We start from the raw sequence: 10,143 nt of genomic DNA, 5'->3' as shown, positions 1-10,143 counted from the left end.
TGTGGGGTTGTTGGGGCAGTGACCTTGCTCGCGTGGATAATATATGACCCAAAACCAAGCTTGGGATTTTCATAGCATGTGGCCAGAGGGTGAGAGCTCGACGGCGCGGAGCCGGGGGCTGAGCCCGGTTACACCCTGGCAGCGTGTGCCCTGCAGGTACCGGACTACTTAGCCTTGACATGGCACTTAACTAAGGTGTTAATTAGCTAATGAGCGGGCACCTCCTGGTGCCTGCGGGGCCACAAGCCTCCCGCAGCCCAGCCCAGCAGGAGCGGGGCAGCGCTGGGGCTGTCGCGTGTTGGTGATCCCGGGAGCCCCGCGGGGCTCCAGTAACCCCGGCACGGGGCCGGGGCACCCGCGGACGAGCCGGGCTGGCCCGGGCGCGTGTGCGGAGGGGAGCGGCCCGGGGGCCCCCGGAGCGCTGAGCCCGCCCCGGCCCCGCCCCGGTCCCGCCCCGCCCGTCGCGGCCGGTGTGGCGCGGGCGGCGGGCAGGGGCTGCCGGCGGCGGGGTCGGGATGGCGCAGCCCGGGGAGGCCTCGGGCAACACGGCGGCCGCCAGCGCGGGCATGGACAGCAACGTCCTGGCCATCGTCATCGCCGCCAGTGAGTGCCGGGAGAGGGCTCCGCCGGGGCCGGGAGCGGAGCCGGGGCGGCCGCCGGGCGGGATCGGCCTTTGCCGGTGCCTCCCGGGCTGTGCCGGTGAGGGGATACCCCCGGTCTGGGGGTATCGCTGCAGCGTCCGGCCCTAATGCGGGGTCCCGCTGGCTCCCGGGGTTGGGGGCCGAGCGGGGTGGGTGGCGGGGTGGCGGTGCCCGTGGGGGCTGGCGGTACCGATGGGGGCTGGCGGTGCCGGTGGGCTCCGCGGAGCAGCGCGTGGGCCGGGTGGGAGCCGTGGGTTCCCGGAGACAGGAGCGCTGGCGAGCCGGCACCGTGGTGCTGAGAGAGCCGAGAGCCCCGGGAGGGTGATGCGGGGTGGGTCGCCCGGGGCCGGTCCCCGCTGCCGCGGTCCGTGATGGGGTGAGCCCCCGCCCCGGCTCTTCAGGTTCTTCCCGGTCTCATAGAGAGATGTTGGGCACAAAGGGGCTTTGGCGCCGTTGGGACGGGCAGCAGGCGGAACCGGCTTCTCCGGGGCTTCTCCAAGCTGCTCTGTGCCGAGACAGCCGAGGGGGCGAGGGCGAGCGGCAGGAGGCCTGCGGGCCCGTCGGGCCACTGGATCACTCGCCGCTCCTTTCCCCCGGCAGCGGTGTCCACCTCCGTCTTCATCGTGGCGATCCTCATCCTGTTGCTGCTCCTGTACCACCGGGACCCCATGTGCTGCCAGTTCCTCTGCTCCTGCCGCTTGTTCCAGACCCCCAGCCAGTATGTGAGTGCCCTCCGAGTCCTCCCTCTCTTCCTCCTGCCCATGAGTCCCCCGCTGCCCCCCGAGCTCCTGTTCCCTTGTGCTGGGTCTGTGGGGCTGCACTGCCGGGTTTGCCCTCCTGCAGCCTGGCTGGTTGCTGATGAATGAGCTGGGCTCTGCTGCCTCCTTGCTCCCACTCTATCCCAGAGATCCGTCCACCCACCCAGTCCTGCCTGGCTGTGCCATTGGGGTTGTATCTCCAAGACCCAACACTTAACAGGTGTCCCTGCTCCCCACGCAGCTCAGGGGGGTGTCCTCCTCCCCCTGCACAGTCATGTGTGGGGTTGGGTTCTGCTTTACTGGGAAGGGACCCAGCAGGGAAGGGGGATGGAAGCTGAGGGCAAAGGCAGACAAAGCCACTCACATCCCTGACTGCTGGCTCTCTTGTGCACAGCTCCCAGGGAAGGAGCAGTGAGACACAAAGCCCTTTCGCTCGCATCTCTAATTTCCTGGGGCTGGCTTTCAACTGGGGAAGCTGATGAAAAAAGAGCAGTGTGTGCAGCCAGCACTGCTTTTGTGGTGGTGGCTGCCTGGGGAAAGCTCAGCCTCCAGGGCTGGATGGCTCTTGAGGGGAGGGCTGCAGGTACGGCTCCTCTATGGGAGAGGAGGGGATGTTCAGCCTCGCTAGCAAGGGATAGAGAAACTTGTGCTGGGAAAGGCAAATCTAATAGTCCAGTGCAGGCTAGGAAGTCCCCAGCAAAAATCACAGTGGGAATGGGCTGCACTGATAGTGCAGCCATGATTAATTGCTCCTTTCCCCCCCTTCCTCCCTGCTGCCTGCCCATGGCACACATTGGAAGCAGGCCCTGCTGCCGTGATTCCTGCCCTGTGGAGCTGCTTCCTGAGGCAGTGAGGATGCACCCTGAGCTGCAGAGCCTGTGCCGTGCTGGGGCCTGGCTCTGGGGTGGGAGGTTCAAGCAGGGCTGTGTGGGAAAGATGGATGCAAAGAACTATATACGGAAAGGGAATGTGTATAGGATGTGTTTCCATCAGATAAAGTAAAGCAGTTGTAGCACGTGAGGCAGCTTTTGGGCAGGTGAAGTTGTGCTGGTTTTGCTCATCGGTTATTGATACGCAAGTTGGGCCCTGTGTTCCTGCAGTCTCCATAGTTGTGCTGTAGGGCCAAGACAAACAGTTCCTTGGTTGTTAAGAGCAAAAGTAAATCAGTCATTCACGTGCCTCCCTGGGAGTTTCTCGGCTGTTTCCTGCTGACAGAGATGGGGTTTTCTGAGAGCAAGGAATGGCCAAGGTTCAAGTCCTGGCTCTGGCTCGAGGGGCCGTTCTCTGTGAGTAGGATTTCTGCTCACTGTTGCTCAACACCTTGACAGGGAATCCAGTTTAACTGGAGCAAGACTGCTCAGGAGTGGCACAGCTATTGCCCTGCAGATCTGCCTGCTGCGTTATCCTGAAATGACAAGCTCGGTAGAGAAGAGTTTACAAGTTCTGTAACCTTGAGCGCACAACAGAGCTCTTATCCACACCAGCGGAATAATTGGGTTGGGTTTTGTTGTTCCTCAAAGAGAAATGGTTCTGCTGAGTCTCAGTGAAACCCTGCCCCGGGCCCAGGCTGTACCTCTGGCTGTGCTGTGCCCCTTGGAGCGGACCCTGTGCTGCTGGAGAGGATGTGCCTGAGCCATCCGTGTTGTGGAACAGGCAGAGACTGCCAGCAGCGAAAGCTGCATGAGCCAGATGGGCAGAGGGAGCAGCTTTTCCTCTGCCAGAGTCCCACTTCCCATGCTGTCCTATGTGAGCTGCCAGGCAGGATGTGAGGGGTTTTGACTTTGCTCATGTCCTCCTCATTGCAGGACCGCCCCCCACCCTACTTCAGCAGCAGCCAGCGGCTGGTGGGACCCCAGCGTGGAGCCTCCCGGCTGGAGAGCGCTGCCGAGAACCCCGGCATGCAGGTGATGGCAGGATCCCTGATGGGAGCTGGGCGGGAATGGGGGCAAAGATGCTCATGAGGTTGGGAAGAGACTGTAGTTATTGGGTTCACCTATGGAGAAGGTGCTGGACAGCATCTTCTGGTGCTGTCCCACAGCTTTGGGAAGTGCTGCCTGTATGTAAAACCCTAGGGGGAGGTGGGGTGTAAGGGGCAGGGATACTACTGAGGACACCACGGTGCCCTGAGGTGTTGGAGCATGAAGTGCCAGGTAGATCCCTGATGGCTTCAGATCCTGCAAAGCACGTCAAGGTGTAATTGCCTCCTGGGAGGGATTTTCTCTCTAGGAGTTGATGGCAGGGCACCTGCAACTCTGAACCCTGAAGTAACTCAAAGCGGCACCAGTGAAGAGAGCCGCTGTCACGCTGACCCTTCTTTCCTGGGATGGGCATTTCTAGGGAGATGAGCTCTTCTGCGTTGGACCCCCCAGCACCTACCGGCTCCCTTCCTGGGAGCAGCCCCGCCTGCCAAGCTACGAGAGCGTGCGGAAGAAAGATCGCCAGCGGGAAATCCACCAGATGATCGCCGAGAGGTTTGGGCTGTGGGCAGAGCCATCCCAGGAGGTGAGCTCCCCCTCCCTGCCCAGGGGGCTGGCAGAGTCCCTGCTCTGGCCTGTATCTGTCTTGCTTCAGCAGTTGGTGGTAGCTGAGGACTCTGTTCTCTGTGATTGCCTTTCCCTGATAGCTTTTATCTCTGGGAAAGCACAAAGTGTATCGGGAGGCTCCTTTGGTGTACATCTGTGCTAGTTAATGATCCATCTCCCCCCTGGTGTGTTTGCAGAAATGCCTGTGCTGGGAGGCAGGGCAGAGCCCCAGGGAGAAAGAACAGGCCCTTCAGATCACCTGCTCCATTCAAGTCCAAGCTGGGAATGTTATTTTTGGATCTTTATGGCTTCCATGGGTTCTTGCTCCCTTCTCCCTGCAGGACGCTCCTGGGAGGTCCCTTGCTATTACCTTTAAGTGTTTATGGCTTATTTATGAGCAGGATGCTTTGCCTGTTATGATACTTTGGATTTGTACTCCCACAATAGAATAGGGAAAAGCAAGTGCACCTACCAAGTACGTCCTGCAACAGCATCCTGAGAGGCTCCTGTTAACAGACCTCATTGCCTAAAGCAGAACAAAAACCTTTGAAACTCTGAGCAGAGCACTGTAAGTTCACTGATTTACCTGGATTTTGAGCTCTTAAAGCTGTACCATGAAGTCTGGCATAGTCAGCACTTACCACTCAGTGTCTGGAGCTGTAACTAACGGTACCTGCCCTAAAACTACCAACCTGACCTAGTGGAAGGTGTCTCTGCCCATGCCAGGGGGTTGGAACTGGATGATCTTTAAGGTCCCGTCTAACCCAAACCATTCTGTGATTCTGTGAAACCAGAGCACTGAGAGAACAGGAGAGCAAATCCCCAAGGACAAGTAGCTGAGGAACTGCAATGGAAGCTCTTCCATAACATCCCCGGGCCACTCCCATCACGTGCTGTGGGGTGAAGGTTAGTCCAGCTCTGCCAGAATAAACGTGACAAGGCCTGGAGGTTCTTCTCTGCTGCTACACAGTGAGACTCACTGCTGAAACCTGGGTAGAAAGCCTGGTTTGTAGGTGCTTGTGTAAATCCCAGTGATTTTTTTCCCTGGTTAAAGGAAAGCAAATAACAGTCCTCTCTTAACAAAAGTCAAGTCTTTTCTGGCCTTGTGCCGAGTCCTTGAAGGGGAACAGGGAAGAGCAGGAGCGTAGCAGACAGTGTGAGGGGGGCAGGTTTCTGCTGTGCTGTGTTGCAGACTGATGCTAAGATTGTCTCCATGTGTTCCCCCGCCAACAGCCGGCTGTGCTGGGGGCTGCGGGGGCTTAATTTCAGGCTGGTGGTGGTTGTGAGCCTTGTCATCCGCTCTGTAAGAAGAGGTGGGATAATCTCCTCGTTATTTCTGATCTGTTGTAATGCTCTTCCTCTCTCCTCAATAGATGCCACCTCCCTATGAGCACGCTCTGAGGCATCCTCCAGCTTTCTCAGGATCAGGAATAAGCTCAGAGACCTTGGACAGATGTGGTGTTCCTGACCCTTTCCATGCCCCTCTCAGCTACCAAACTCAGCGAAACACAGCGGTGTAAGGCCTCAGCCTCAGCCTGCTGCTGCTTCCTGTGCTGTCAGCGACAGAAGTGCCTGGGACACTGTTCCCCTCCGCAGGGAATGGCCAAACCTTCACCCAGATCCACAATCAGTAGAGACCCAGCCAGCACTGCCATCCCTCCTGCAGCACAAGGACAACCACGGAGCCAGCAGAGCAACCAGGGACATCTGCTTGCTCTTCTCTGGCAAACACTGTTACCAAAGGAGATGGACCAGCTGCTGGAGCTGCACGGGGCAAAGCCAAGGGGAAGGTCTGCTCAGCCACAGCTCCTCAGGAGCAGCACATTGTACCTCAGTGAGGCAGCACTGCCGGCTGTACCAAGGATCAGACCTCAGACACTCCTGGTGTCATGCTACTTCACTCCTTTTGTAGGTTACCAGGTGTTTTACTGTATCCCTGTACTGGCTGCCAGGTGGGGATCCCCACTGTGAGTGGATCTGCACTGGAGCATCGCTGTGTGCTCTGGAGCAATGGACCTGAGACCAACAGCAGGTCTGTACAGACCTCAGACACGGATTTGGAGAGGCTCTGGGGGTTGTGTTACCTGCTGTGTGCAAACACCGACCACTGAGATGAATCATGGATTTGCAGTCAGGGGAAAGACAGATGTGTGGACACAACAGCTGGTGGTCTCCATGAGGAATGTGAAGCACAGGTGGACACGTGTGGCTGACCCAGTTCACCTGGTCTTCTGCAGAGCAGAAGAACTGTCTAATAATGTCAACACCGGTGTCCTTACACCACCAATTTTGATAACCTGTTTTCTACTGCAGAGTCAATGTTTCAAATTGTTTACCAACCTGTAGATAAAATGAGATCAGTTTGGCCACAAGTAATTTGGGCTCCTTCATTTCGAGCAATATAAGCTCAAAAATATCATTTAATGACTCAAAGATAAAATGATAAGTCTCCTGGATTATGGCTTTATGACACATCTCCAGCTGCTGAGCTTCAAATGCCAGCCCAGACTTCAGTATCTTACCAGGCCCCAGAACTTAGTCATGAGTTAAGAGTTATGCCTGTGAATTTGCCTCATGTGGCCAGTGAATGGAACATTTAGGTATTTGAGTTAATCATTGAGGTGAGTTAGACAGAGGGAAAAATCCAGCTTCCTGGAACACAGCATTAGATGCACGTGGAAAAGGATCTGTTCTGCAGTATTGTGAATTAAGGAACAAATAGAATGGTAATGACTAAAAATGAGTAAAAATAAGAGGGAATTATTAGTGGGACATAAGAGTGATTGTAGAGGGAAGTCATCCAGTGGCACGATGGAACAGGTTGTCCAGATACTAAATGAACACGATAACGCATTCTGTGATCAGCCAAGACCTTCAGCTGCCCCACTGCATTTATTAAATACTCTTTCAAATTCCAGCAGGTGATCCCAGTGCCTGAACACTGACCACCTGTGCTTTAGGAGCAAAACCAAGTCCTAAACCGGTATCTCCAGAGCTAGAACATTCTCATCCTCAGATGCCAGTCCAGCCGTAGTGGTCTGTCCTTCCCATCCGTGCCTGCGTGACGCAGGAGGCTCACAGCATGGTGACCAGTTTGAAGCTTCCTACCTCTGTGTTGGGGATGACATTGATAAAGGTTTTATAAAGGATTGCTCCTTTGGGCAGGCGGCAGATCACATCCCTGCTCTCGCTCTTGCGGGGCCGGGGCACATAGACCTCCTTGGTGTATCTCACAATCCCGTCCTCCAGGGCGTAGAGTGTGTTGTTACGGCCCATCCCCACCTGGGAGAGGATGAGGAGCGTTAGAAAAGAGGGGCTGGAGGCCCCCAGCTAAAGCAGATCTGATCGCTGGTCTGCCTCGTTTGATATCCCGGCTTCAACAGCATCTGTTGCTTTGTATTTTAAAATAAAAGAAAGCCACACAACCTGCTTCCAAGCAATCAGTGTGCAATGGTGCTCAGTACGAGGGAGGAGACACCCATTTCACCCTGAAGGACAAGTGCCCAGTCAGGCCACAGAAGTGTTTTGGGATATCCATAACTTGCAGTCCTCCCCTGAGTCCCATGGACACAGGGGTGGCTCTGAGCAGGCTCTGTGACCAACAAATACCAGGTGATGAAACCCCGATGTCAGGACATATAGAACACAGGGATGAGCATTAAGAATGAGACTGAAAGAGAGGAGGCAGTGGGTGTGGGACTCTGGGTGGGCTGCTGTTCTCTGAGAACCAGGGAATAGAGAGAAAAGGCCTTACCTGAGCGCCGGGATGCCAGCGGATCAACCGCTGCGTAGCCAAAATGTTGCCTGCATGGACAAAGGCACCTGCAAGAGAGTGACAGAGTCAGACTCCAGAGAAGCAGCTCCCCAAAGCCCTGGCAGAACACAAGCTGTTCCAGGAATTACAAATCACAGCTTTCTGTGGGCATTTTCTTAGGAAAAATTACTTTAAACGCTAAAAGCATCTTAACAAATATGCTATTAGCAGGAAATAAGGGACAACTGATAGAGAGAGCATGGCAAAAAGTCAGATGTGAAAAGATTGCTTCTGGGGTACAAGGCATTTTCTGGTTGCTGAAGGCATTTGTTTTATTACCTTTACATCGATATGTTTCCATCAGCAAAGCTAATAATTACTGAGCACTCAGCTGCAAGAATCTGCACTTTGGCTTCTGCTAAGCCTCGTAATTCTCTCCTTTGTAAACAATGGAAATGCTCAGTTTTTCCATCCAGCGTGGGGGGAAAGTGCAGTGCAGTTATGAGGTGTCCCGCAGCGTTCCCTCCCTCCGGGTGCTCCAGAGAGGAAAAGGATAAACCAAAGTACATTTTCTGTAGGCAATTTTGGCTGGTGGCCGGCAGGGCTCCTGGGGTGGGAGGTTGATTCACCCCACCCTCCCACCAGCAACCCTTGATCACGAGGCTTCACTGATCCTCCCCTTTCCCTTCTCCTGGAAAATGCCCTGCCCACCTCCTCCTGAAACACTCAACAAGTGACAAGTACCAGGGGAGAAGCTGTGAAGAACCCAGTGAAATGCAAATAAGACCCAGCAGGTGCTCAGACCCACCTTCTACTTTTTTGAATCCGTAGCGTTTCCCAGGGCTGCGGCCACCCAAGTTTTTGGAGCTGCCCCCTGTTTTCTTAGAAGCCCATCTGACAGCAACCAGGCTTGTCTGGGGAGTGGTTAGAACTAGGTTTGGAGAAAGAACCACAACATCAGCTGAAAAACTATTACACATAATTTCATTTGACAGATGTAAAGGATATCAGTTTAGACGGGCTTTAAAACAAAAGGCAAGTGAAAGCCCTTTGGGAAAAAAAAAGTGCTTCCAAGATAAATTAGACCACCATGGCCTAAGTCCCCTGCAAAGAGGACACATCTCAAGTGCTGCTGCTGCTGCTGCCCAGGGAGGAATAAAACTCTCAGCAACGATGTTTAAGGACACGCACAAATTCCTGTTTTATTCTTGTAAAACGCAGTACAGATGTCCCTTAATTGCTTATAGTCCTCTTACATTGCTTTGACAAAGGGCAAGTAGACCAGTTGTGATCTCTGCTTCAGTTTCCCCCTTGACCAAATGGCACTTAGTCACATAGTTATATTCTGAAATCTTACAAATAAGCAGACTCCAATCCAGTACAATATATAGGCATATAATCAGCGATACAGCCAGGAGCAGTTTGAGTATCCGAAAGGAGTAGAAAGGTTGGACTTTATGATCTTGGAGGTCTTTTCCAACCTTAATGGTTCTGTGATTTTATGATTAATGACTTTAAGAAGGATTACAGAGCCCTGGGAGTGGCAGTAAGGGACTCTGAAGCACAGAGCTAGGGGTGTTCAGCCTGGAGAAGAGAAGGCTCCAGGGAGACCTTAGAGCCCCTTCCAGTGCCTAAAGGGGCTCCAGCTGGAGAGGCACTTTGGACAACGGATGGAGTGACAGGACAAGGGAGAATGGCTTCAAACTGACAGAGGGAAGGGTTAGGTTAAATACTGGGAATAAATTCTTCCCTGTGAGGGCGGTGAGGCCTCTGGTTGCCCAGAGAAGCTGTGGCTGCCCCATCCCTGGAAGTGTTGAAGGCCAGGTTGGATGGGACTTGGAGCAACCTGGGCTACTGGAAGGTGTTCCTGCCCATGGCAGGGGGCTAGAACAAGATGATCTTTAAGGCCCCTTCCAACCGAAACCTGCCCATGATTCCATGTCGAGAAACAGGTAATTGCCCTACAAAACTCCACTAATTTCAGGAGACGACCCACTAAATAAACGAAAGCCTCCGGCACGTGACAAACTACAGGCAATCTGTCACGGACCGAACCACTGTCACACTTTCACTTACACAAACCCGCCCACTCCACCGCGGCTCCGCCTCAGCTCGCAGGGCGAAACGCGAAACCCCTGACCCCCCGAGCTCCCCGGGGTGGGGGGGACGCAACATCCCGCGGAGCGACCTCCCGTGCTGGTGGTGAGGGGGGCGTGGGGGCGCAAGGCCCCACCCCCTCTCGAGCTCACCCTCCCGCTCCCCACTCCCCTCAGAGGGCGAAACCGCCCCCTCACTCACAGAGCCTCCCCAGCGCCGCCATCTTGTTCCCTTCCTCTTCCCCGCCCCGCGCTGGGATGGCGGGGTGCGCGCGCACGTGGCGGCGATTGGCCCGAACGCGCGCCGACGCGCGCGTTCGGGCCAATCGCCGCCAACCGCGCGCGCCTCCGGGCCAATCAGCGCCCAGCGCG

The 10,143-nt window shown here is 55.2% G+C and overlaps 2 protein-coding genes across 3 annotated transcripts; one reads left to right on the top strand and one right to left on the bottom strand.

Annotated features, from left to right (window-relative positions):
- The first annotated feature begins 419 nt into the window (after positions 1-419).
- Positions 420-6,889, top strand: LOC127475625 (uncharacterized). Of its 2 annotated transcripts, none has more exons than XM_051797596.1 (5): positions 420-603; positions 1,062-1,363; positions 3,205-3,303; positions 3,737-3,901; positions 5,295-6,889. In XM_051797596.1, the coding sequence occupies exons 1-5, from the start codon at positions 516-518 to the stop codon at positions 5,439-5,441; spliced, it is 801 nt and encodes a 266-aa protein (XP_051653556.1). In that variant the 5' UTR covers positions 420-515; the 3' UTR covers positions 5,442-6,889. The 2 variants fall into 2 exon arrangements, with proteins under 2 accessions (XP_051653556.1, XP_051653557.1); XM_051797597.1 differs by having other exon boundaries at positions 431-603; positions 1,242-1,363.
- MRPL27 (mitochondrial ribosomal protein L27) lies at positions 6,775-10,059 on the bottom strand. Its single transcript, XM_051797598.1, has 4 exons — positions 9,974-10,059; positions 8,484-8,606; positions 7,676-7,743; positions 6,775-7,203 (listed from the first exon to the last, which is right to left on the bottom strand). The coding sequence occupies exons 1-4, from the start codon at positions 9,993-9,995 to the stop codon at positions 6,997-6,999; spliced, it is 420 nt and encodes a 139-aa protein (XP_051653558.1). The 5' UTR covers positions 9,996-10,059; the 3' UTR covers positions 6,775-6,996.
- Positions 10,060-10,143: the final 84 nt, after the last annotated feature.

The sequence above is a fragment of the Manacus candei genome, unplaced genomic scaffold, assembly GCF_025592945.1.
Source record: "Manacus candei isolate 608988 ecotype Guabito, Panama unplaced genomic scaffold, ASM2559294v1 h1tg000047l, whole genome shotgun sequence".
Classification (NCBI taxonomy): domain Eukaryota; kingdom Metazoa; phylum Chordata; class Aves; order Passeriformes; family Pipridae; genus Manacus; species Manacus candei.
The sequence above is the reverse complement of the archived record's forward strand: the minus strand, read 5'-3'. Positions and strand labels throughout refer to the sequence as shown.